Consider the following 27,519-nt stretch of genomic DNA (forward strand, 5'->3'; position numbering starts at 1 on the left):
ATCAGCGTTAATGAAGAAGGACGTGTCCCGTCACAGTTGTCAGGGAGTGTGTGCGGCTGATGTGATGACTGGGGTGAAAAACGGCAGCCACTCTCAAAATCATGTTGACAGTTTATGCTGATGACTTGTATGTTCAGCCTTCTTTACTCTGCCCCCGACGTGACGACGTAGCACCCGGCAACACTGGACTCGTGGATGTGTGCACGTGGGGTCGTGTCAGTCGATGCTTTTTCATATTTCGTGATGAATAGCGATTGTATTGCCGTTTTAAAGATAAAGGGCCCGTTTTGCATTTTGTAATTGTTCTTCATATTTGTCCTCTTTTTAAAGTTCGATAAGTAGCATCTCGTGGGGAAACGATGTCATTGTTTGTAATGGCAGCGTTTTGTCATTATTTCAGAGTGGCCAATGATGATTGTTTTTGTCTGTCTCAAATTGATACATAATTGGAACTAATGTGGTTGGAGAGAGACTTGTTTTTCTGGTAGCTAAATGGTTGCTTAAATGCATAATTACATGGCAAGTGGTGCTGAGCGGGCAAAGACGCAAAGTATTTCCATTACAGCCAGTATAAACAGGAATAATAATTATAATATTTGCCAGCCAAAAACTATTGTGCAAATGTTTGACAATTTGAAAAGATCTGTTTGTTTTTTTGTCTTGAACCTCTTTATATGTTTTCATGCCTGACTGACTGAGCATGTGTGAAAATAAAGCCACAAACAATTTCTTTAAATCATTTTATTCTATGCACCTCCTAAGTGTGAATAAATATCTTATTTTCCAGCTTGTATATTTGCACGTTGGAAATATGTGCTCATACTCACTTGTGCCTCCTGTAACACAACCTGTGATCATGAATAGCACTGGTCTGCCCGAGGCGTTTGTAATCCTACTCTCACACGAGTCACACGTACAAGGACACGAGCCAGCCAGGGGAAAGGTCTCCCTGATCAGGATCGTTTAGTTTACACAATGTGTGCCTGTCATAGGAAGGTCACAAGCACATTTTATTGACATTATAATCTTGTTAATAAATGGGAATACAAATAATACAGCACTGCGTTTATTGTGCAGCTGATTGGTTGAAGGCTTGAGAGGGTGTGGTGTTCTATGTGGCATCTGAACTGATGTATAAATAGGATATTGTGCTACCCAAGAGATGGGATGACAGGGACAACTTGAAATACTGCTTTTACAGGTAAAATATAAAATATACATATATATAGAAACTACTTGACAACAAAATGCACAACAAAAATGTACAAAAAGGAAGTTTAAGAGCGTTTCTTCCTTTGCACAGAAATCTGAAGACTTCAACCCGGTGGTGTCAAACCCATACAGGACGATGGAGGAGACAAGCTCAAAGTAAGACTTTGTAACTTCAGTTTAAATGTAACTGTCTTCTAAACTGTTTTCTGTTGGAGCTGAAATTAAAGACACTAAACTAGAAAATCTTTGTGTTTATGGCCTCGGCATAGAGTTCATTTGATGACATATTTCTTTATTGAAAGACATTTGTCTGACTTAGTTGTAAAGCACCATAAATCCATACATGTGATATTACAGTATATTTGTCTTCTTGCATGCATGCTGCGTACCACAACATAGTTCCTCTAGTACAGAGCTTCTCATAGTGGGGGGCGCACCCGTTTGGGGGGGGGGGGGGGGACAGACGTGTTTTGATCAACAGAAAAATGCCCAGTGCCATCACGTGGTGCCCCTCTTCTGTCCCCCCTCGATCCCTCCTCTATCCCTCCTCTGTCCCTCCTCTGTCTCTCCTCTATCCCTCCTCTGTCTCTCCTCTATCCCTCCTCTGTCCCTCCTCTGTCCCTCCTCTATCCCTCCTCTGTCCCTCCTCTATCCCTCTTCTGTCTCTCCTCCATCCCTCCTCTATCCCTCCTCTGTCCCTCCTCTGTCTCTCCTCCATCCCTCCTCTATCCCTCCTTCCCTCCTCTGTCCCTCCTCTATCCCTCCTCTGTCTCTCCTCTATCCCTCCTCTGTTACTCCTCTATCCTTCTGTCAGTTTTCAGCCAACTGAAAAGGTGCATTTACCGCCACCTACTGTTGTACGTTTTCAGAGAATGTGTTTTACGCTATACCATAAAAAAAAGAAGAAAGCGAGAGAAAGAGGTTCTTCTTCTTCTTCTTCTTCTTCTTCTTCTTCTTCTTCTTCTTCTTCTTCTTCTTCTTCTTCTTCTTCTTCTTCTTCTTCTTCTTCTTCTTCTTCTTCTTCTTCTTCTTCTTCTTCTTCTTCTTCTTCTTCTTCTTCTTCTTCTTCTTCTTCTTCTTCTTCTGTTTTATGGCGGCTAGTATCCAAGCGTTACATTACCGCCAGACTCTATTCTTTAGACTTTATTCTTTAGACTCATCTCAAAGAGGCTCGATTCGACTGGACCTACACTACTTCCCCTTTTGAAGAAGAACGTCTGAGGACTACGAAACGTCTAAGGAATAAAGTCTGGCGGTAATGCAACACTCGGATGCCAACCGCCATAAAACAACAACAACAACAACAACAACAAGAACGTAAAACGACAAAGACGTCCCATGATCTCATGGGCTTTGTACTTCCAAAGCACCGAACGTCAAAGAGGGCGAGGAAGGTGAAGAAGAGTCTCCCTGGAATAACCTCATGGGCTTTGTACGCCAAAGCAATGGGAGGAGTACTTTTACGGACTACGACAGAGTCTGAGGACTACGAAACGTCTGAGGAATAAAGTCTGGCGGTAATGCAACACTCGGATGCCAACCGCCATAAAACAACAACAACAACAACAGAATCTAACGTCTGAATTTGCTCTGCTACTGACGCTCACGTGACGATATCGAATCCGTGCGCATTTTGATTCTATGGGCTTTGAAGACAATGAAATACACACGCAATACAACGTAATCAGGGGAGCGCCGTAAAAAGTTTGAAACGCTCTGCTCTAGTATATTATGAACGCCTAAAGAACAAAGAGCCAGCTCTGGAATGAGTCTAAAGAATAAAGTCTGGCGGCAATGTAACACTTGGATACCAGAAAGACACCGAAGAAGAAGAAGAAGAAGAAGAAGAAGAAGAAGAAGAAGAAGAAGAAGAAGAAGAAGAAGAAGTATATTATGACCGGATTGTATCCCAACAGTCTTATTTTCTGCGTTCCAGTGTCCTCCCTGCGGTGGGTATTGGCTCTATGGCGCACTCTACTGGACTGTTGGAGATTGCAGTCCGTCTGTTTCTAAACCAGAGTAAACAGCTGTGTCCTCATGTGTGGGTCCCCATCCTGAAGCCCCTGCGCCCCTGCATTAGAGCTCAAGTTTCCCCTGAGACTTTCAACCAATCATGTTTGTCCTTCTGGCATGAGTTTGACGATGATGATTTTAGAGTAGTCCCTGTCAAGAACAAGCGTGTCTTGTTTGCAGACACAAAGCGTGTCATGTTTGCAGACACCAAGGGTTTATCTTTGGCTGATGTCCGGATGTTCTCTGACAGAGAAGAGCCTTCAGATTTAGCCATTCTGCCATCTTTTCAAGGTTTAATCCTAACAGAGGATAGCTACAGCTGCACAGTCAGCACTTGTTGTCCTGGTACTGACCTCAAATTGGGCTTTCCACAGCCCTCTGCGGATTTCCAGGCATTTCGTGCCAAACTTGAAGAAAGTATGATCATCCTGGAAAACTGCAGTGTCACTCAACAAACTCTGCACGGGACCCTTCGGGTCAGAAACATCTGCTTTCGGAAAGATGTTGTTGTCCGCATCACCTTTGATTCTTGGTACAGTTGTAGGGATGTCCCGTGTGTGTATGTACCGAGTTTTGGTGGGCCACAAATTGACATCTTTGAGTTTGATGTACCGATTCCCAAAATACTTGATGCAAAAAGGAAGATAGAGTTTTGTTTAAAATATTTACCAGGAGGCCATACTGAGTCTTTCTGGGACAATAACAATGGGCAGAATTACAGTATTCTTGTACGCATACATTCACACCTCTGTCAGGGAATTAATTCAAATGAATTGCTATGAAATTGTTACTGTCAATTTAATTTACTACTCCATGCCTAAACCTTTGATTGTCTAATAAACCATGCCTACCAAATAGTGTGAGTTCTGTCCACTTTGGTCTCTGGTAAACCGCTGGTAAAAGGCATGTGTGGCAGAACAGAGAAGAGGTATTTCAGTCTGACCTTTGGGCAGATGAACCTAATCACAGGTCATAAGACCTTCAGTCACATTTTGCCGTCTTGTACCTTTCACAGGGCAAACACTCCATGGTAAACATTTGCAATTGAAAAAAGTAAACACTAGAAATGAGACATAAACCATTTCAGATTAACTGCAGTGTCCGAAGTAGAAAATCATTTGAAAAGTTTCAGTTCAGAGAGTGTCAGCCCGAGAAAGATCTGTTCTGATTCCAAACCTGGACGAGAGTGAGGATTGCAGATGGACTTTTATGTCATGTTACGTTATGTATATTTCTCATTGCACTGATCTTGAAGAAAGGGAGAAGTCATATTATCCCATAACTAATGTTGATGATACAATATGTCAACTCAACATTTTTACCCCTGACCTACACCGACATTATCATACTCAAAGGTCAAAGACACCAAAAGCACGTCGTTTTATCATCAACTCAACGTCCCACACTAATGTTGCACACTTTGCAGCTGGGGTCCTTCTTGGCATTGGCCGTGGTCAGACTCATGAGCTGGTGACCGCTGATCTGGTCCACCGTCCCCTGGTCCAAATGCACCGGTTCCGTAAAAAGCACCTCCATGATGACGTCACTGGCATGGCAGAACACTGGCTCCTCTCCGGGCCCCTGAGGAGCGGCATACGTCAGGAACGGGTTGGAGGCCGAGTCCAACATGGGGAGCCGGGTCTGACAAAAGTGATCGCCCTCCGATCCGACAGGAGCCAGCACCAGCACGACATAGTGGTAAGCCGTGTACATGCAGTAGAAGTCTGCAAAGTACAGATTCACGTTGTGATTAAACAAGTGTCCCGCGGGGATGTGGAAACGCAGGGGCCCATATGGGGAATCTTTAGGCGGGAGGCCGGTGTCAAACTCTGTGTTGCAGCTGAAGAAGACCCCGTGTAATTTCCCACTGACAGGAGAGCCATGGCTGCCACTGTTGTCTTTGGGAGCTGGGCGCATCCAGCCGCCGCACTCCTTTCTGCAAACAGTCACGATATTACATTAGCGGGCTGTTTGTGCAATACTGTGACCTAATGTCAATCATCCCTGGTGCAATATTGATCTGTCCAACAGCTGTAAATAAGAGTGTGTGATTTTAGAAGTTGTTATTTCGAAGTTATCTGTTTTCATGATTATATTTCTGTGCCTAATATGTGTTGCAACACTGGAATTTCCCCCTTGTGGGACAAATAAAGCTTATGTTATGTTATGTTTTGTTTGTTTGTTTGTTTGTTTGTTTGTTTGTTTGTTTGTTTGTTTGTTTGTTCAACTAAAGCCACATGGTTAAATACTATAGCTTTATTACAGGAATCCCTGTATGTGAAGATGTGGTTTGTTGACAGTGTCAGCAGCGGCTTCAACGTAAAAAGCCCAGAGCTAGCACAATAGCTAAATTTAATCTGTTAATTTAATTCAACATTCAACAACAAACACATAACATGACATCACAAGAAATTTTGCAAACACTTCTTCGACATTGCAGAGAAAACAGACACTATCTACAGTAAGTATTAGATCATGTATGAGTGCGTGACTTTTTTTGTTTTTGTTTTTTTGAAGGAATTGTTTCAAAGGTTTTGTCACAGTTTCTAATGTGCCTAACATGCCTCTGATAGACACAATCACTTGACAACAACATTTAGTCCTGCGTCTTTTTTACATCGAAGTTTCCTGTAGTTAATGCTCCGCTGCATCTTCCAATGCTTTGCTTTCATACATGCAATGCAAACTTGGGCTTAAAATATAAAGTGCTGACCTGACGTGGTTGAAATACTCTGAGTGCTGATTACGGTAAAACACGGAGAATTTAAGCAGTCTCCCGGCAGAGCCTTTCGCCTTATCCTGGAGCTGCTGCAGGTGCTCAATGGCATAATCTGCAAAAAATAAGACAAGATGAAGAGCTCATGCATTTTCCTACTACTACTACTCCCAGCACTTACTACTGCAATATAATAATACTACTGTGATGTGTGCTTTGGCTTACCCCCGGTGCAGAACTCCACCACCGGACTCCACTCGGAGACCAGATAATCCCCATCTGGTTGTCGGACGGCAGTCTGCACGGCGACACAGTAGTCCGTGCGGGGGCTGAGGAACCAGTGCCCCCTGACTGCCATGGGGAGGGGGACCGCTTTGGCCACAAGCTTAGTCGGGACGTCCTGGAAACAGACACAGGACGTCTGGTGTCACTTTTGATACAGAGGAGGAATTGTGGGGGGTGCAAATAATGTCAGGAGAAATAATAATACATCTAATAATCAAAAACGTTTCAGGAGAAGAACGTTATTGCAGTGGTGGAAAGTATTGAAGTACAAAAGTAAAAGTATTGTATTTTTTAGGTATTACTCAAGTCGTTGGTTTGAGCAAACAAAAATACTGGCTATATGTAAAAAGTCTTGAAACATAAATGAGAAATTGATTGACTAAAACAATCTCTTAGTTATATCTTTAATAGTTATAAAAAAGAACTCAAAATACTTTTCCTTTTTCCTTTAAAAGTAACATTTCAAAGACATACTTCTATACTTTAATTTAAGTCATTTTTTATATGTGATTATTTTATTTGAGCCCTTTTTACAATAGCTCCTGTATCTGTATTTTTACTTAAGTAACAAAATGTATTACTGGATTGCTGTGGTTTTATTTCTAAAGTAAAATAAGACAAGATGAAGAGCTCATGCATTTTCCTACTACTACTACTCCCAGCACTTACTACTGCAATATAATAATACTACTGTGATGTGTGCTTTGGCTTACCCCCGGTGCAGAACTCCACCACCGGACCAGATTTTGTACTTTTTGAAGTATAGAAGTATAATAAGATCCATGGTCCAAACAGCAAGAGATAAAAGATAAAGAATATTGTTTGCCTAATGCCTCTGTCTCGCTGTCGCCACACTGCTGTCACCAGGACACACATTAAAGTCAAAGGCTTTGTTTTGGCCTCGGCCTTTAAGGAGCAAGTTTAATTATGTAAAGCTCAGAGGCCCATATCCATGGCGACTTTGCTGATGTAAGTTTGTCTGTGGCCCTCAGAGAGCGTGTGCTGTATCAGAGGAGAACAGCCTCCTCCTTATTTGAATTTACAGCAATGAAATAGCCTACTAATTACTGCATGGGGAGTGCCTTTGAAGACCCACAAAGGCACAAATGGAACTGAATAAACACTGCAGGTGCTGATAGAAAGGAAAGAGACTGAAAATAACGAACAGCAAAAATGAGCGCACTTATTTTGAAGTGTTTTGATTAATATGGTACAGTATGGAAAGTCCTCCCTTAGTTTGTTGTGTGCATTGTCTTCTTTAATTAAGGACAAGGACGGGAAAGTGTTATTTATATTAGGACCAGATTTTGTACTTTTTGAGGTGAAAACATGGCCAAGTGAGTCACTGGCCGGAAGCTGTTGACTGTATTTATTTTTCATTTTTTGGCCTAAACTGAAAGTGACTGAAAGGGCACAACCGCTGCTCACTGGCACAGCATCGAGACGCAATAAGGCCTCTGGGTTAACCTCATGAGATCTTGTTCAAATTAGGATGTCATTACGTATTACTGAAGCCGCAGTTTATTTTATTGGCCTGTTTTGTTCAATTCTCTCTCATCACATTTTGTTTGAACACATTGTCAAAGGTCAAATTATTTCTGGCACAGAGATGGGCGAAGCTAAATATATTCAATTATTACCACATAACAACACATCCTAATGTATTTTGTATCAGTTTTGGGGTATTTTGCACCATATATTGTACACATATAAACATAAAAACGTCTGGTATAAGGCCAGTCTGAAGATATACAAGTCTTAGACAGCGTACCCGGTGTTTGAAGCGGTTGGGATCACGGTTATCTTTCCGACTCAGGTCAATGAAGAAGTGCGTGGCCCTGGCAGTGTCCTCGGGCGTCATGTCCCACACGATGCGGAAAGAATCGCAGGTCACCTCACAAATCTGGATGTTGCACGGCGTACACAGACCAACTTCCATTTTATTATCTACTGGGGCATGAAAGAAGAGACTTGAAACAGAATGAGAAGTAATTTGGCCGTTTCAACAGTTACAATAATAATGTTCAGCCTAATCATGATTGAGTTCAACTGGAAAAGAATCCAATTAACCTTTGCAGTTGGATGTGTGATTGGCCACGTTTAGGACTATTTTGTATGCACTAACCTGCTCGTTCTTCTTACCAATAACTGACCTGACATAGCTCTGACCATACCCTCAGGCACAGCATTAGGTGTTATGTAAGTCCATCACAGCAGAGGTTAATCTCAGTGTTTTAGAAATGATCGTAATAAACTTGTCAGTGGTTGTGACGTATATATGAATCTCTGTGGTGAATTTGCCCGTTGTTGTCGAGGTCAGAGGGTGGCTGGTTCTAGTAGTAAGGTGTCATGTCATGTGGGCAGCAAGTGTGTTTCATAATCCACCTACTAAACAGTCGCCCCGGCAACTGTTCTCCAGAAAGCAAACTGTTTTTCCAAGGATTCACACCAAAATGACAGGTAATGTAAGAAGCCTCTTTTACAGCTGAGCAGGTGCGTGTTCAATCATGGCCATGGGAAATATTCAGGGTGAAGTTTGATCTAAAATAGGGATCATGTGATGTATTATCGTAATTCTTTTGCCTCTGTGAGCAGTTTGATCCGGGCCGGTGCTCACAGCCTTGAAAGTCGGGCTGGAGCCAATCTGTCGGTCAGTTGCTTTGATTAAATGTCAGTTTTACTCCAGATCCACACGCGAGCATAAAAATACCCCAGAATGATGGGCGAGCTGTTTCACGTCACATATCATAGACTCTTTTATGTCATTTTTTTATATCATCAGCTCGTATCTGTCCTGCCCGAGTTTGGTCCTGGTTGAACCCTGGTTTAGTCCTGATGTCGACTTGGTTTGAAGTCATGGAACGTAATTAAGTTCAAAAGTAAAAGTAAGTAAAGCAGATATGTAAAACTTTACTTCCTTATTTTTTACAGTCAATACTTTTTGCTTTTACTTCGTTTGAAAGCAGGTATTTGTACTTTCTCCACTATATTTTTAAAGTAATTTTTGTATGTTTTGAGGGGTTATATTTGAGCACATTCATGGTGACATCCTGTCTAAAGGTTTTGAGTTCAAGTCTTGGCCTTGAGCAAACAAAAATACACAACAATTAATGAGAAATTGATCGACTAAAAGAATCAAAACCTTTATCAAGATCACATTTCACTCTTTAATAGTAAGCAAAAAATAATTTTACATGTGCTACATTTGCTCTAGTGGTTTTATCCTCCTGTATCTTTTACTTAAGTGCTGAAGTACTTCTTCCACTGTTGGTTTGGCCCTGTTAGTGCGAGTCTTTCTCTATTCAAAGTTTAGGTTTAATGAGAAGTAGATTTGTAGCTGGTTGAATAATGTGATTTTTGTGTAGACACTGCTCTTATTTGTTTCTTGCAGTTGCTCTTCGTCTTTGATTCTTGATCTCATTTTCACAGCATCCCTTTTATCAAACGTCTCCTTGTGCTGTGGTATTCTAAATGGTAGATAAAAATAGCCTTCTTGCACTTTAGGAAGAAACAAAGTATCTTTCCCGTGCAGCTCATTTCGAGGTCTCACACACAGTCTATTGGCCATAAAACGCGCTCTGGTTCACTGCCTCCGGATGATGGACACACTACATCAGCTCGTTAAACCTTCTGAACTGTGAAATTTGGCTTGGCGCTTGTCTCCCTTCCTTCCTTCCACTTACAGCCCTGATGGGGACAGGGTCACAGCTACTCAAACGGGTGTAGATCTCCAGCTTCTGTTCTAAATTCACACCGCCTCTCAGAGACAGAAAGTGGGGCAGGAGTCTCGCAGGACAAGCACCATCAAAGCGCCGCATCTCCGCATGCTCCACTTTGGATCGAAGTCTTGAGCACAGTTCAAACCCAGGTTCCTGTATCAACATTCCCGATGCCCTCGTTTATTAATGAGTCAACGCAGCGGCGCATATGAACGGCAGATGTGTGTAATCATGCAACTGGGCCTACGACTAATCCTTCTGACACGCACGGCTCATAATTACACGTTCATCACTAATTTCCTCACTTGCCCCGCGCGCATCAGCCCGTGCGCGATCCTTCACACAGATTGTTATCTCTGTCAGACGATGAAAGGAGCTGCTGCATTTATTCATATCGTCCCAGTTCAAAGTCATTTAGGCTACTTCTTCCCAGAGACAGCGCTGTAAGATGCTCCACAACAGGGAGAAAGGAGGGAAAAAAGAACATGAGCTGATATTTTTATGTAATGAGCTATCGTGAATGTGAGACTGATTAAACCGCACGAAATTGCCAAGATACAAATGTAAAGCAGTCAGCCATCTTGTTAAGTCAATTTTGTATGTTTATTTCTTTCCCTCTGGACTTATCAGCAGTATTTAACCTGCTCAGAGTCTTTGGCATGACACCAAATGCCCTTCCTGGCACAACACTATATTTCAGGCATCACTTTGACTCTGTTACAACGACTCAATCCAATCAATCTTTATTTACAGCACTCAATGTGCCTTCAGTGCTTTCCAATAAAATCAAGGCAATGCAAAGCTTTAAACCAATACGATACAATTAACAGTGCGAACTACAAATCAAACTGTACAAGATTGAGTGTCACCACACGCTTGAAATCTTGAAATCACTGCAATTTTCTAATAATAGATTTTTAAAAAAAGGTATTGATTAAAAGTAAAAAATACATAGATGAAAACAACAACAACAACAACAACAACAACAACAACAACAACACCACAGGAATAATATGTCATTCTTGCATTTTCTTTGCACTTTCCAAATCCACCGTACTATTTTCATTTATCCAGGCTTGTGACTGGTAGAATAACTATACTCAGGCTAGTTGTGACCAATAAGCTGCCCTTAAGCATGCTTATGATCCTATTTTGCTTTTGGCATTCAATTAACTTACATTTACAAACATTATACATAGCCATTGCAAGTAAATCACACACTGTCACACTGAGCATCCGTGAGCAAACCTAAAGAAGCACTTACCTGGATGAGGCTGGACGAGGAGAAGAGCCAAGTGTAAGCTCTGTATTTTCCACTTTCAAATTCAAAACTGATTTCCGAGCTGAACTGAACACTGACTTATCCTCTCTCCTCACTTCTCCCCGCTGCCCGGCTGCTGCACTCTCCCTCTAATGTTACACACACAAATGCACCACCACCACCACCACCTCCTCCATCATCCCTCCTCTCCTCTCCTCTCCTCTTCTCCCCTCCCAATCCAGTTTAGCTTTGGGCTCTGTGGATAATGTTTACTTAGCTCGACGCATCTGCACGGGACGTATTAAACGCTAAAAGAGGCAGTGTGCGGCTAGCCAAGAGAAATGCATGCGGGGTGAGATAGTCCCGTCAACCTCCAGCAGCATCACACGCTCTCCAGCCAACCATGACACGCATAGGTCTGCCCCAGGGCGCCCCATCGAGAAACACACTTTGCAATAGAGCCGGCTGCTTATAATACACGTCAATACACGTTCCAGCACATCATCTCTTCAGATTCCACACGTAAAATCATTTGGCAAATCCACTTTTTTATATACTGGAATAAAAGCCTGGAACCAATTACCTAGTCATGTACAGAATGCTCAAAATAAGTTTTCTAAGTTTTCATTTTAAATCTCTAGTCAAAACCTTTTTATTTGAATGTCTAAATAGCCAGGAATCAAAATTGTATGTATTTTATGAACGTGTTTTACATTTCTTTCTTTTTTACTTATTATACAAGGACCACAATGGAAATAAGTGCATAAGTGCTTGCGCTTTTTTGAGTTATCCTGGCGTTTTAAATTGTATTTACATGTGATATTATATATATATATATATATATATATATATATATATATATATATATATATATATATATATATATATATATATATATATATATATATATATATATATATGCATATGTTTACAACCATTTGTTTATGTTATGTTTATGTATTACATGCTCATGCACTTTATGGCAAATAAATAAAATCAAATATAAGATAAGATAAGATAAGATATTCCTTTATTGTCCCACATGGGGAAATTTCATTGATGCAACGCAGGTAGATACAGAGGTAGATACAGAAGAAAAGAACAGATCACTTATAGGAAGTTTGAAAAAGAAGACACTTAGATATAGTTACGGACGTATGTGTAAAAGGGTGAATGGATATTTGTTTCACATTGCACTGGCAGAGATTAGTTTATCAGCAGCGTCCCACGCACACATCCATACACACGCATACAAATATACATGTGCCAACTGTTATGCCATATGGGCTGACTCCACAGGGCATCCCACCAAGGGCTTCCAACAACAAGGGAAGCCACTAGGTCCTCATGTAAGCAGATTTTCACAAGGGATGTTTTGGACTGGTTTGACATCGCGGGGCATTTTCATTTTCATTTGGGACGTTGCAGATTAAATTTAATAAAGATTAGTGTAATCTGGGGCACCAACCGTGACCAAGGGAAGAACATGAAACCAAAACAAATAAACCCTGTGAACTGCACTCGGAGGAATCTATAATACTGACCCGTGATGACAGTGATATATTGTTGTAATTCGACTTCTTATTTGAGGACGGCCACAGATCACTAATGCCATGGTAGTGAGGCCTGTGAAACTGCATTCATCCATCATAACTGTGTGAAATGACAGTCTCTGCTCTTTGTTTGGTTTGATTTTAGTTTCCAAGTGTAATCCATTCATTTGCCAACCAAAAATAGATGGTACCAGTTTTAAACATCTTTACTGTTTAAATATTGGATAGATTGGATTATCACACATTAAAGCCTCAGCCCTTTTTGTCTTCATTTAGTGTATAATATTCAGGCCTAATTCTTTTTCGAATAGATTTACTTATTAGTTTAATTATCCAATGTTTTTCTTGCACTTCCCATCATCACCGCGTGAAGCGTAATTACTTCCATTAAAAGTATTTTACATCACAATTTATACTACGTCTGTTTTAATGTAGCATGATAAGTGCGTTGATGCAGATGTACATTTTAAACATCCTTTATTTTCCTTACAAGACAAACGTGACGTGGTCCATTTCGCTGAGTGGCTCCAACTCACTGGTCACGTGACCATCACAAATGACAACCCGGAAATGCCATGGTGCCGGAGCATGCAGTCTGAAACGAAAACAGAGCACGTTTAACGGTCATTTGTGTTTGACTCTTATACCTTTTGAGGCGTTTTCTAGCATAAGACGATCCGGAATATCAAAGGTATTTATTTTGTTGATGGACGGTAGATTAAAAAGATTTGATTTACATGATTATGGTGCTCCTGTTAGCATTGCATCACCAAATGTGATGTGATGGCCACGTGTTGACACATCATTGCGTTACACTTTCTTAGCAATAAATAAAATAAAGATGACCTTGTTTATAACACTTCACTAAATGTAATTTGAGTGTTAACGCATCTATGGTTAAATCAACCTGGATTAATCCACTGTTAAATCCAGTCAGTGACTTCTCGCAGAGGAAAAGTGTGTACTTCATAATGTTAATGTCAACATTTCACTCCCCACATCCCTTACAAAAAATCTAAAACAATGATGAGATTCCTATAGATGAACAGATTATGTTTTTGCTTTTGTCTTTTCTATTGTTCCTACATTATTTGTGTAATACAGGATGGCTGACCCAGGAGCAGGTGACTCCAGTGGTCAAAGAGTCCCAAACCCCAGTGGAAGCGGGTTGGGGCTGCCCGCGGGTCGTAGAACATCTGCGGGCCTCTCCCCTGGACGAATGCCCTCCATGCGCTCTAGAGACCTGACTTTGGGGGGTGTAAAAAAGGTACTGAAATGAAGATTGGGAGTGATTGTTGATCTATGAATTGATTCCCTAATAGATTAATTATTTCCTAGAAAACATTTACGCCCAACATTATTGGACGTAAAGTCAAAGAAGAGTAAGTGCTGCCAAACTTCAAATATTTTATGTTAAATAGCCAGTGAATCAAAATTTCCATGTTGCCAGACCAAAAGGAGCTGAGGGAGGACAGCGGAGAGAGAGGAGGGATGATCGAGGCAGAGGCCAAAGGGAGAGAGGCCGAGGTCGAGGCCGAGGCGAGGTCATTCAGTCCCACTCCATTTTTGAGCAGGGACCGGCTGAGATGATGATCAAGAAGAGAGGTTTCTTACTTCCACCACCTCACATATGTTTATGGTCAAAAATTGTGCCAGGGATTATATTAATTTAAAGTTTCTTACAGGTGTTTATGAGGGTGAAAGAGATGCCCCGTGCATGGGACCTTCACCCATTATCAATATCAAAAAAGAGTACAGAGAGACCGAAGAGGAAACCAAAGAGATTCTACGTAAGCTTGAGCGTGATAATGTAAGTGCACTCTTAGATTATGTACATTTTCTCAAAACTGTCTATAGTTATGAAATTGTCCTTGTTTTACAGTTCATAGATGATCCCTTTCTGAGAAGTGAACGCCGGAGCTGCCCAGTACAACTGCCCCTTGCTATATCAGGGTGGGGGTTTAAGGAGGAGTTTAATGTGAAAATTGAGAAAGTAGAAGAGGAAATAGAACCAATGGACACGTTGTCTGAAGGTAATGCATCTCATATGTAGCAACCGCCAGGTACTTATTTTCAAATTGTATTTTCACATTTTTCCACTTTTTGTCAAACTAGAAAAAGAGGAGAAATTCAAGAAGACTGAACCAATCTGTAGACCCCCTCCTCTCCCTGAGCCTGAGGTTTTGCCTGATTTGATGCAAAAATGGAGTCTGAGCAAGGGAGAGGAGCTTTTCTTCATGCAGCTCCCAGACTCTCTGCCCGGACAACCTCCTACCAAAGAGGCCAAGCCAGTGAAAACAGAAGTGCAATCAGAAACCGGACAGCCAATGATCCTCAAGACCGAAACACAGGTACAAGAGTGACCAACGAAATATACTCTTCATATACTTGACATTTTGAAACCTTTTTATCTAATCAATAGGAAGACGAAGCTGATGAGAATTGCTGTAGTCTGAAGGATCTACGTGAGGGTCTAGTTGGAAAAATGCTGGTGAGGAAGTCTGGGCGAGTGCAGCTTATACTGGGACAAGTGACACTTGATGTGTCTTTAGGAACAACCTGCTCATTTCTACAGGTTGGTATAGTCACATATACATAACATTGAATTGATTACTTTAATGTATCTTTGTGTATTCTCTTCTGTAACAACATTTTAACAGGAACTGGTCTCAGTTGGAACTGAAGGAAAAGGGGGAGACATGACTGTTTTAGGACACATCGAACATAAAATGGTTTGCTCTCCTGATTTTGATGCTCTTTTACAAACTAGTGCCTGATGTTGGAGAAACACTGTGCCAAAGCTCACATCAAATGTGTAAAGGGAGTGTGTGAGACACTAATATTTAAACTAAATAAAGCTGTTATAATTACTACTTGAGTGAGAATTATCACTTGCAGCAACTGTAAAATATTGTAAAGTTGTGAATAAATCAATGTTATCACAAGATCATGATTGATTTTAATTTTCTTTTTAAATCCCAAAGAAATCAAGCTATATGTGTTTGTTTGTATGTATATAATATATAAATATGTGTGTATGTATTTGTATATGCATGTATAAGATAAGATGCCTTTATTGTCCACACATGGGGAAATTTCTGTGTTACAAGGCAGGTAGATACAGAGGAACAGATAAGGACAGATAACTTATAGGAAGTATTTTATTTTTTTAAACTCTTAATAGAAGAACTCTTATTAACAAAACAGGACCTATCATATCTTAGGGGAATGGAGGGGAAAAAAATAAGATGAAATAAAATAAAAATAGCTGGCATAAGGCAAATAATACTAATAATAATGGTAAAGTAAACACTCTTATTTACATCAGTTATATTTACATCAGTAATCATGTGCAATTACTGTCATACTCACATGCAATAATGTCACATCCATGTGCATATAACTGATCAAATAGAGTGTTTATTAGGCGAGCGCCACAAGCTGGCGAGAGGCCTATTAGTCTCGTAAGGCCGTGCAAAGCACGGCTGCGAAAGTGCGCACGTAGTGCGCACGAAATCGAGCGCGAAGCGCTCGCCCACTTCCAAACACTCACTAACGCACTCCTCCACTCATGCACGCCCCGTGCATACTAATTAGTTGTAGGAAAATGGAACATTACCGTTGTAAACGGGCGAAGCCGTGCAAAAGTTCGCACTAAACGAGCACTTTACATTGGGATGACGACCCCCATATAAAGCACTCATTTGCGCTAAGTAGCTCACGAATACGTTCCCCATCTCTTGCATGTTCCGTGCATATAAGCATGTAATGCAAAAATTGAACATTATTACTGTATAGAGGGCCAAAAACACAAAGTGGGCGGAGCCCACTCAAAATTATCGAAAGTACCCGTCAGTGACCGAAAATGTATAGTTTATGATATTTGAAAAATGGGAAACAATATTATTCTTCTTCTTCTTCTTCTTCTTCTTCTTCTTCTTCTTCTTCTTCTTCTTCTTCTTCTTCTTCTTCTTCTTCTTCTTCTTCTTCTTCTTCTTCTTCTTCTTCTTCCTCTTCTTCCTTCTTTCTTTCTTCTCAGGACCAACCCCCCTATTTTTCACCCAGTGAACATTGACGAAAAGTCACAAAAATTAGCACACCTCTAAAAATCGTGCCTCTCTACATTCTGGCTATTTCCTTTTTCTAAAATTAAAAAAATTGGCGCGTCAGCGCCCCCAAATGTACCAAAAATGCATTGAGAGATGGGAATTGACCCAAAAAAAATCTGATCATAGAATCATGAAATTTGGCGCAGAGGTAGATGGTGACAAGAGAAGTAAAAAATATTATTACGGCAACGCCGTCCGCCCAACCAAATGTCGGCCATATTGCTTCAAAAATGGCTAAACATGACTTCGGAGTTTTTCCAAACGTCGTACTTTTACGAACTCCTCCCAGGGCGTTGGCCCTAAAAAGCTGAAATTTTGTGAAAATGCTACTGAGGAGTGGGACATCAATAGTTATCCAAATTACATTGATACCTCTCACGGTCTCTGTGCGGCGAAGCCGCAAACTGTAGCAAGAATTTCAGAAATCTCCCAAATTTAACATTTCTGCCATTTGCGCAGATAAAGTCCGAATTGCGTCAAATTAGAATCAGTTGTTAAACTCTTTGCCCTAAACCTACTTGAAGTGAAATAAATTAATTTGGAGCCACAGCGCCCCCTACAGATTTTATATGGAGGTTAAATATTTAGTTTTGCGAAATTATATGAAATTTGACACACAACTCAATTTTAGAATTCCCATCAAAAAAGTCAATGAGACCCATGTCATAATTGTTATGGTTTTGCCGTAGCAATGACCGAAACCTTCCATGTTATTCCAATGGGGAAATCGCCAGAACATGTTTACACTTTAGACTTTCACGAACTCCTCTTAGGGCGTTAGACATATTAACCTGAAATTTGGTGAGACTCATCTTCAGGGGTGGACCATCAAAAGTTATCCACATTTTTATTCTAAGAGTCACGGTGTCTGTGCGGCAAAGCCGCACATTTTGCCAAGAATTCAAAATAAAATTGCTTTTTGATGGTAAAACAAAGGGGAGAAGATGTGACAGCGTCACAGATTCAGGAGTAGATGTAATAAAAGGACAATTGGGGCGCGTTAGCGCCCCCTCCTCTTGCGGCGTGGTGGCGGCGTGGCGAGGGCCGATCATTGCCGCTTGCGGCTATATTTTTACCATTATTATTAGTATTATCTTGGCTTACGCTAGCTGTTTTTTTTTTAAATTTAATTTTATCTTTGTTTTCCCCCTCCATTCCTTATTAGGAAATGAGAGGTTTTGTCTATAGGAGTTTTTGTTTTTCAGAGTTTTGTTTATAAGAGTTCTTCTATTAAGAGTGTTTTTTAAACTTCCTATAAGTTATCTGTCCTTTTCCTCTGTATCTACCTGCGTTGCAACAATGAAATTTCCCCATGTGTGGACAATAAAGGAATATCTTATCTTAATATGACATGAATTGCGTGTGAGTACAACAGTAATTGCACATGAATATGACGGCATTGCACATGATTAAGTCAGTCAGTATTGCACATGTTCAGGGCTTGCAGTGTTTGTTATAAAGTCTGACAGGAGCAGGAAGGAAAGATCTGCGGAACCTCTACTTCACACAGCAAGAGTGGATCAGTCTCTCACTGAACTGAGTGTCCTGAAGGGGGTGAGACTCATGGTCCTGCATAGATGTGTATGTATATATATATATATATATATATATATATATATATATTACACACTCATAATTATATAGTGCATTTGCATAGATGTGCCACAAGAGAGCACTGTTTGGCAATGTTCATTTTGGAACGGGAATTTAGAAGTTCTCTAATGTCTAATAGGTGAAATGTCGAGTGGCACATTCAGATGTTTGATTGTTGTAAGACTATCAATGGCCATAGATATTGTCAAGTCAAAACTGATCTTTGATTGTAGACTGTAGCATTCTGAAGTCACTGGCTCCATTTGATCCCTGTGAAAATCGTGGAACACGCGTGCAGTACCCCCTAACGGCCGCCAGGGGATGGCCTACAGATGGTGTTCACAACATACGCCGCCGCGGCTGCTCCGGAGGCCGGGCGGAGTTTGGCTACGCTCCGCAGACAAAGGCGAGGGATGGGCGACGAAGCCTCACGACCCCGGCGCTGGACACACCACAAAAGGTCAGACAACGATTAAATCCCGGACAAAACTCACTCTTACATCCGCATACATGGCGCGGTTTGTTTGTTTTTTATCCGCGGCGCCAGTCCTGAGTCAGTCCGCAAGAAGCGCACTGAGATCAAACGTAGCAGCGTGGAGGAGGCCAGAAGCTAAGTTTAGCATGGAGTTAAATCCTCCTTTAAGCACTTCCTTAGCCCACTCTACACGTGGTTGAACATTCACTGGCCGAGCGTTACCATTTATTCCTCGAAAGCACCAACTAAAGGTTCTAAAGTGCTATCTGCGCGGTGCCGTTATCCGGATGGAGGAAAGCTGCATCATCAGAGGGTCAGGGAAGGGCCTCAGCTCTTATCTCTGAGCTTTTGGGTCATCATTTGTTATCGTTTCAACTGCGTTTTGTGCCCAGTGTGTAGATTAACATTATGCACACCATATGGACAGCAACCACGGGTCATTATTGATGTAAACATAGTTATTTCATCAACGTAGCTTCATTGACACACTTTATTTTGTTGTTTTTTTGCAGGTTTGTTCGACATTAAACTGTGGCTGCTCCTCTTCACTGGAGAAGAAGAGCTCCTGCTGTGACCAGTCATTTGTTTACATCTGTACACAGCTGTGGGCTCAGATACCAAAGGGACATCTGCTGCAAACAGGACCTGACTGCATCAAGAGCCCTCTGACCTGGGGCTCATTTCTCTCTGGGATGCTGTGAAGAAGAATGGCATGAGTTGGGCCTCAAAATTCATCGAGATGTTTGTGGAGTCCATATTTTGTACATAAAAGCCGCTCTTGTGTCGAGCTCATGGTGTACGTCTCTTGACGAAAGGGCATGCTGAGGACTGGGGTTTGACGGCGCTCCCATCGTTTCTTCTGGTGGTTATTAATGCGTTATAGACTCTTTGGCGCCCTACTTCAAGATGGAGTTTTTGTTCAACCCCTTTGACAATTTGTTGTGTATCCTCCTCGGGATATCGTTCACAGTCTGGGTCACTCTGCTCCTGGTTTTCATAATTGTTCCTGCCATTCTCGGAGTCTCATTCGGGATTCGAAGGCTATACATGAAAAGCTTGCTTAAACTGTTTGAGGTAAGGTTTGCTTAACACTTAAAACTCTATAAAACTCTATTTGTATATTACTAGATAATGGGAAAGTAACACAAAGTGACAGATATTGGAGTTTTGATGAAAAACATGGTTGAATACATTGGATCTTTAAAAAACTCAACTCTTTCTGAACCTTTAAGTGTTGAACTGGAGCCGGAAAGAATTGGACGAGAGTGAGACATTTGAGATGTTCTCTGCTCAGGAGGAAAGTTCAAAGGGCAAATACAGTACAAGCCGTGCTTTCAAATGATCATCTCCCGTAGAAATACTGTTTGCCTTGGCTGCTCTGTTGCTCTTCTCAAACATCGTATTCATTTGTTATAATCCCACCGTTTGTTTAGTGACGTTCACATCCTTGTATCCAGTCCTGTTGGCAATGTAAAACTATAAACAAATATCTAAAATGATACTAGGAAATGGGCTCTATTCCTTTTTACCTCAACGATAATTAAAAATGCCCTTTTAGAACAACGTTTTAGATAAAAGACTGATATTTTCAGCATTAAATAATAGTACTTCCTTTATTAAACATTGTGGTCTTGTAGTTCTGATAAAGCTCCAGATCATTTAAAAACTGTTCAGGAAAGATCACATTTTCTCCTGTTAGGGATGTTTTTTTTTAGTATTGACACTTGTTTAAATGAGTATCTAGTTTGGATACTAGTTTCAATTCAGATTTACATGCTGTCTGACTGACTATAGCACGTCATGGCCTGTCTTTACAAGTCTGTTATTGGGAAAGTCAGGGTGCTACGCATGTGTCACCAGCTGTTTATTGCGTTGCTGTGCAATAGTTGTAAATGTTGTAACAATGACGACCCAGTGTGCTAATTCTTCTGTTTCAATTCCACCGATCTTCACCTCACGTCACTGACCGTGCTGACAAACTAAGCTGTGTATTACCTTCTCAAGTCTCACTTCTCTATTTAGTTGGTTTTACTGTCTGTTTTCATCCAACACTTTAAGAACATTATTGAAACAAAGCTTTAATATTTCTTTCTGTGTTTCAGTGGGCCACTCTAAGATTAGAAAGAGGTGCAAAAGAGAAGAATCACCCTCTTTACAAACCCTACTCAAATGGTGAGTCATGCAGTTGTTTGCTTAACGTCCTGTGCAGCTTTGTGTATAAAAGTGTAGTAAATGATAACCTTGATTCTACAGCAATCATCGCCAAGGAGCCGACCTCGCTGGAGGAAGAGATCAAGGAGATACGACGCAGTGGGAGCAACAAGGACTTGGATTCAGCCACTGAGTTCGAAATGTCGGACATCTTTTATTTTGCACGGCGAGGTGTGGAGAGCATCATGGACGATGAGGTGACGAAGAGGTTCTCTGCAGAGGAACTGCAATCATGGAACCTTCTCACTCGGAGCAACTACAACTTCCACTACATCAGCCTCAGGTTGACTGTTCTATGGGGCCTGGGCCTGCTCATCCGCTACGGGCTCCTCCTGCCACTCAGGTATCTGCCCTGACTGATGCAACACTCCAGCAGTGAGTCACAGCGACAGCCTGCGACGTGTATTATAGTTCTACAGAAAATATCATGATGAAACAACTTTTATGACACTGACACATGAACCCTAAAGCTGATTAATCCGAGTAAAACCCTGCTCTAAATGTACAAAATCATATGAAAAAACGTAAGCTCCATCCATCCATTTTCTGCCGTTGATCCGGTCGTGCCAGCAGCTTTCCCGGAGGATCTCGAGGTGTCTAGAGAGCTCCTCCTGTGTGACAAAAGTGATTTATTTGACTCTCTACAGCTAAACTCTCATCGTAAAACAAAGAAATAACCAAAAAAGTGCAAGAAAACATTGCAAACAATAAATACCGAGCCTTAAAATATATTGTTCCATTTATTGAATGATAAGTCGATATAATAATTACTGAGACAGGCTTGTTATTATGCCCTATTGTCACATTATTTTAATACAACCAAAATAACTATTCTCTAGTAGTAAAGGTTATGTACTTTTGTTTGCAGCCGGTCAGTGCTGCTAAACCCTTCAGAATGTATCTTCAAAATAGAATAAAGTAGTACAATGTAAGTTAACAAAGAGTTTGCTTAATAAACCTATGAATACGGGCGACTAAATACAACTGCAGGTGTGATTTAACATTGAAGTTATTGATGACGCGTTGTGTGTTTCAGGGTAACTCTGGCCTTCACTGGTGTGGGCCTCCTTGTGTTTCTCACCTCGTTGATTGGACTATTACCAAATGGAAGGTAATAAATTATGCAAACCATTTAAACTCACCATCTGCAATGCAATTATCCGCAAAATAAATGTATCTTTGTGTTTTGTTTTTGTGCCGCAGGATCAAAAGCCTCTTGAGTGAGAAAGTGCATTTGATGTGTTATAGAATATGCGTCCGAGCGCTGACCGCGATCATCACCTACCACGACAGGTGAGTCAGTCGGGGCTGTTGTTTACCCCGTTACACCTTATTCTGAATACAGACAAAATAAAACTGAAAGCAGATAATCATTCTAGCAGGCATCGATACTGAAAAACAGGACCTTTCCAGAATAGTTTGAATTGATCTTCTTCAGAACTAGTACAAAATTACACAGTGACCTCAATGAAAGTTTTATATTTTGAGTCAAAAATGGCATTGTACTGTCTTTTTATTATCACCTATTACGGTATCGAGAATCAAACCTAAACCTAGATGTTAGTATCGTGATAACACAGCTCTGAAAAGCGTCATCTTGTCTTATTTTATCTGTTTATCACGTTTCAAATATGCACCGAGATCCGAGTCTTGGTCTTGAAATCTTGTTTCTCTGCAATCCCAGGACTCTCAAAAGTCAATATTCTCCCCAACAATTCAGACCTATGATTTATATTTTCCTAGTTCAATGGCAGTTTAAAAAAAAATAAAAACTGCTCTCTGTACGAGTTGTAGTGCGTAGCAGTCTTAGAGGGTTCGAAAAGTCAGGCGTTACATAACTGTGGATGTGTTCTGCATGTTAGACGGTTGAACGCCGGCTGCCCGAGGCTTCTCTAAACTGTCGCTGACATTCCTGGCCATTATAAGCCAAAGTTAAAGAAAATTAAATGTGAAACCTGAATAACATTGTGGGTTTTTATTTCTTCTAATTATGTTACAATGTAAGTTTGTCGTCTGTATTTGATCCGAAGATGTGCTCGGCGAATTACCGTAAATCTAGTAATACAAAGGGCTCGACAAAAATGAATATTCTGATGTGTTGAAACGTGTCTTTAAGCGTATTCATTCAGGTTAAATGATCAGACAGATGTAAAACCTCTGCAAAACTATTCGCAACAGTGCAGAAATGTCACCGTAGACCATTTTTCTGTGGCATTATTTACTATAAACGATGCACCCGCTGTTCAAATGTCGCGTATCTTCTAATGACCACGAAATTATGTCAAACGCATGAATACGTTGCCCGTCCCTGTCTAGTATCGAGGCCAAGTTTCCTCCAGCCGTTTGTCTGGTGTTGCATGTCTAAAAATACACGTGACTGAGAACATGTTTAGCTCGTCTTCTTTTCAGATTGTAATTCGATCTCCAGACAGGAGGGACCTCAGACTTTTCCCGTTCGTCGCGTTGTTGTTTTATCTCGGGCAATACTGTGACGTCTCGTGTTACGTTTTGTGCTGCTTGACGAATGAGGCGATGTGTTTTCCGCAGCGAGAACAAACCCAAGAACGGAGGGATCTGCGTCGCCAACCACACCTCGCCCATCGACGTTATCATCCTGGCCAGCGATGGGTGCTATGCAATGGTCGGGCAAATCCATGGCGGTTTGATGGGGGTTATTCAGAGAGCTATGGTAAAGGCCTGCCCACACATTTGGTTTGAACGCTCGGAGGTCAAAGACAGACATCTAGTGGCCAAAAGGTGACATTGCAACCAGCAAAGGCATCAGATTGTCTGCTTTGTTGTTGTTTTTTGTGTTGTCTAAATCAAATGTATTCTTCTTCCACAGACTAAGTGACCACGTGGAAGACAAAACCAAACTCCCCATTCTTATTTTTCCAGAAGGTATATAACATAGAAAGGATCATGTCCTGTATCTTTATTATAACGGCAACTTTAACAGTAAATCTCTTTTTCCCCAGGCACGTGCATCAATAACACGTCCGTTATGATGTTTAAGAAGGGAAGCTTTGAGATCGGAGGTCCTGTCTACCCAGTTGCTATTAAGGTATTTACCATTTCATATTATAACGTAAATATAATTGCAATAACAACATAATTTTAATGTTAAGTGAAATTAATCGAAATTGCAAATAATCGAAATTGCAATTTTAAGTGACGTAGTTTGCAAATTGCACATTATAAGTATCATCATTTCCTCCACAAACAAAAACATATCTTGTCTTTTTCTGCTTAAAATGAGGTCAGATCTGTACAAACATGTTATGAAATGCATGGGTCTTTTTGTCAATTCTGCTGGACGTGTTTGAAATGTGAACTTTGAACAGATCATTATTTTATAATTGAACCAGAAATTGCAACTCGAATCGCAATTTTGGCATTTACTGGTGTAGAAAAAAATTAATAAAAATAGGTAGAGGATGATGGCTGAGTCATAATATGTTAAAAGTTTAAGTTGAGGAAATAATAAATTTTAAAGTGAATCAAAACATTGTCTTTGTAAAGCAGCCAAAGTGAAAGCCTCTGAGGCACTCTGTAGTAGTGAAAAATATTAAAAGGTGCTTTATTTTACTTATACACACGTTTCGACACCAACACAGTGCCTCGGATGCTTTTGGCTTGCTTGCTTTCCCCCAAAAAGTTTCGATCCACTTTGCAATTCATTTTTTCTTTTACTCCATGTTGCTTGGCCTCATCCTCGACGAGCGCGTTTTTTTGTTTTTTTCTCGAATCCTCATAAACGCTCACCATTTGTGTTTCGTTCTCTTTGTTAAAAGTTTGAAATTGTTTTTGCTCGACAGTATGATCCACGGTTTGGAGACGCCTTCTGGAACAGCAGTAAATTTGGCATGGTGAACTACCTGCTGCGCATGATGAGCAGCTGGGCCATAGTTTGTAGCGTGTGGTACCTTCCACCAATGTCACGCGAGGTGAGTTGGGCCAGCCAGGGACAATGATATGGTGTATTTAAATGATTGACCATAATAGAAATGTGTTTGTCCCATAGGAAGGGGAAGATGCAGTCCAGTTCGCCAATCGTGTGAAGGCGGCCATTGCCAGGCAGGGGGGATTGGTGGACCTCCTGTGGTAAGAAGACCATATAAAAGCTATTTAAACATATATTCAAAGAGCTATTGCTTATGAAAATAACCAGACATCCTTAAGATGTTAAATGAAGGAGTGCTTGGATATAGTTGCCCTATTTTCATGTTCCATTTGTGATGTGATTTTAGGGATGGAGGTCTGAAGCGAGACAAGGTAAAAGACACATTCAAAGAGGAGCAACAGAAGTTGTACAGCAAAATGCTGGTGGGGACTCAAGAGGACCGCAGTCGTTCGTGAAGGAAGTTTGGAACGATGGACTTATTCCTGGGCCCCTGGGGCCAGTGTGCCGTCAGCTCTGCTCCGGTCTGTTGACACGTGTGAAGTGGATCCTTTCAGACGTCCACGGAGCTCCTTTTGGCTTCCTCTGTCACTGCCGCGGTCTGGCACTTTCAGTTTGCATTGCTCTTTGGGGTTATTCTGAGTCTGCTGCACTTAGAAGAACAAATTGATGTGCTCAGGCAGTGTTGTCTTCCTTTTGTAGAAAAAGTCACTTTTCCTATTTTTGTTTAATAGTTTGAGATTTTAGACGTTACTATAATTTTTGTATAACAATATTTAAGTTGAATTGACCTAACATTGGGGCACGAGCGAGCCCTCATACGTCTGTTGCTTAAACTGACTCGAGTCAATGGGAAATGCCTTTCATGGTCAAAGGCAGAATTACATTTTATTGCATTTTTTAAAGACAAAAATGTGTTCATCATTCAGGGAAAAGCTTTTCTATAAGAGAAAAGGAGGTTTTGTTACACATTTGGTGTGATGTATGGGACTTTTCCATTGAATGTATCATTTTACATTATGATATGGAAATTTGAACCTAAACTCAAACAGCTACAGTCGTAGCCTCACTTAATCGTCTTGTCTTTTCAATATGGAGAATTAATTAAAGTAACATTTGGCTTTATTTATTTTAATTTGATCATGTTTTTGAAGACCATTGTTTTTATTGTTGCAGGAATCAGAAACCACTGCACTGTCCATTTGATTTCAAGAATTCTAATTAGATTATCTTTTTCTTTTTAATCAGGAATGACTTAATGTGGGTGACATACAGTTTTAAGTTGTAACCAATCCACAACAAATGAATGTGAATCTGCAATTAAAAATGACAACATATTTTAAATACTAAAAAGAACATTTTCTCTGCCCCATCAATGAGCTCCTGTGAGTTTGAGGAGAGAGTGGGAGATGGCATATTATTTTTTAAACCGATGTTTCAGGTAAACAGTAAAAGTGGCCATGAGTAAATAAATGTTCAATGTTTGCATGGGGCTTCTCTTGTTTTCTTGCACTAACAGACATACAAGTATAATATTTAAATTCCACTTTGCATTATCATAAAATGTGTTGACTCTGTCCAGCCGGAATTGTTTTGTCATTTATAGCCCTATTGTTTTGTCATTTATAGCCCTAGTAGATTTCTGGCAAGCGTTTTTGTTTGTAACTCGGGCCTTTCTTTATAAACTCTTTTCCTTTTAAGCACCTTTGTTTCTACAGCGGTGAAGCTTTGGTTTGCTCTGCTGTGGAAATGTCTTGGGACTGATTTGTTGAGGGCGGTGAACAAAACCCACTGTGACGGAAGGAGGAGATGGAGGAAACAGGACGGAGAGTCTAAAAGGGTGACTATAAACAATACCATGGTTGAGCAGCTCCCTGACTGCACTATGGTGAGCAGGAGAGGGGCCCCAACAGTCCCAGCCAAGAGGGGACTCCTTGTGGGCCCCCTGCCAGAGAGAGAGAGAGAGAGAACAGCAGATCTACGTTTGTGTTATTAACTACTATTTTAGCTCATTTAAAAGTAAGCTGTTTATCATATTCAAACGTTGTCTCAAACACACAGAGTCTATCCAGGAGGGCAAAGTGCAGTGACCTCCTGCTCTCACCGGTCACAGGCCCCGAGGCTCTGCGTGGGTTTATGCAGCTTTAATCCCCATCCACCGGGGGCAGTCACAAAACGTGTCAAACTGTGTTCTAGTGGTGGAAATGTTCCGTCAGATTTGCATTTCCAAACAGGAATTTCGTTGTAAAATAAAGAGGTTAGAGTCGCCCAACTTCCTGTTTAAGCACGAGAATATCTCATTCCGCGGCGAGTTCACGTCAGTCGACCGCAATGGACACGTCCTGTCGCCAGAATACACAGTAGTTGTTTTTAAATTCAAGTATAAATGAAAGAATGTACGTAAAGCTGTAAGAGCCGTGTAATAAAGAGCGTTAGAGCAGGAAGCCGCGCGGCAGCTCTTGTGGGCGGAG

At 40.9% G+C, this 27,519-nt stretch overlaps 3 protein-coding genes across 6 annotated transcripts; 2 read left to right on the forward strand and 1 right to left on the reverse strand.

Moving 5' to 3' along the window:
* The first annotated feature begins 1,113 nt into the window (after positions 1–1,113).
* Positions 1,114–15,706, forward strand: polr3d (polymerase (RNA) III (DNA directed) polypeptide D). 3 transcript variants are annotated; one of them, XM_072432512.1, is made up of 10 exons: positions 1,114–1,201; positions 1,304–1,368; positions 13,864–14,026; positions 14,098–14,141; positions 14,210–14,364; positions 14,445–14,569; positions 14,642–14,792; positions 14,875–15,110; positions 15,182–15,334; positions 15,420–15,706. In XM_072432512.1, exons 2-10 carry the CDS (start codon positions 1,349–1,351, stop codon positions 15,534–15,536), a joined length of 1,164 nt encoding a protein of 387 aa, XP_072288613.1. In that variant the 5' UTR covers positions 1,114–1,201; positions 1,304–1,348; the 3' UTR covers positions 15,537–15,706. The 3 variants fall into 3 exon arrangements, with proteins under 3 accessions (XP_072288613.1, XP_072288615.1, XP_072288614.1); XM_072432514.1 differs by lacking the exons at positions 1,114–1,201; positions 1,304–1,368 and adding an exon at positions 4,833–4,923; XM_072432513.1 differs by lacking the exons at positions 1,114–1,201; positions 1,304–1,368 and adding an exon at positions 13,296–13,450.
* On the reverse strand, positions 4,203–11,491 carry LOC140346443 (phytanoyl-CoA hydroxylase-interacting protein). Of its 2 annotated transcripts, none has more exons than XM_072432516.1 (5): positions 11,210–11,491; positions 7,998–8,176; positions 6,167–6,341; positions 5,939–6,056; positions 4,203–5,161 (listed from the first exon to the last, which is right to left on the reverse strand). In XM_072432516.1, exons 2-5 carry the CDS (start codon positions 8,163–8,165, stop codon positions 4,618–4,620), a joined length of 1,005 nt encoding a protein of 334 aa, XP_072288617.1. In that variant the 5' UTR covers positions 8,166–8,176; positions 11,210–11,491; the 3' UTR covers positions 4,203–4,617. The 2 variants fall into 2 exon arrangements, with proteins under 2 accessions (XP_072288617.1, XP_072288616.1); XM_072432515.1 differs by having other exon boundaries at positions 7,998–8,173; positions 11,210–11,489.
* A 3,076-nt stretch (positions 15,707–18,782) lies between the features above and the next one.
* Positions 18,783–26,536, forward strand: LOC140346623 (glycerol-3-phosphate acyltransferase 4-like). Its single transcript, XM_072432775.1, has 12 exons — positions 18,783–18,921; positions 19,449–20,010; positions 21,039–21,108; positions 21,190–21,490; positions 22,184–22,258; positions 22,351–22,440; positions 23,695–23,904; positions 23,993–24,048; positions 24,126–24,211; positions 24,966–25,094; positions 25,172–25,251; positions 25,398–26,536. Exons 2-12 carry the CDS (start codon positions 19,843–19,845, stop codon positions 25,504–25,506), a joined length of 1,374 nt encoding a protein of 457 aa, XP_072288876.1. The 5' UTR covers positions 18,783–18,921; positions 19,449–19,842; the 3' UTR covers positions 25,507–26,536.
* Positions 26,537–27,519: the final 983 nt, after the last annotated feature.

Source organism: Eucyclogobius newberryi, unplaced genomic scaffold (genome assembly GCF_026437365.1).
Source record: "Eucyclogobius newberryi isolate DKJ021-1_F unplaced genomic scaffold, fEucNew1.0.hap1 SCAF_6, whole genome shotgun sequence".
NCBI lineage: Eukaryota > Metazoa > Chordata > Actinopteri > Gobiiformes > Gobiidae > Eucyclogobius > Eucyclogobius newberryi.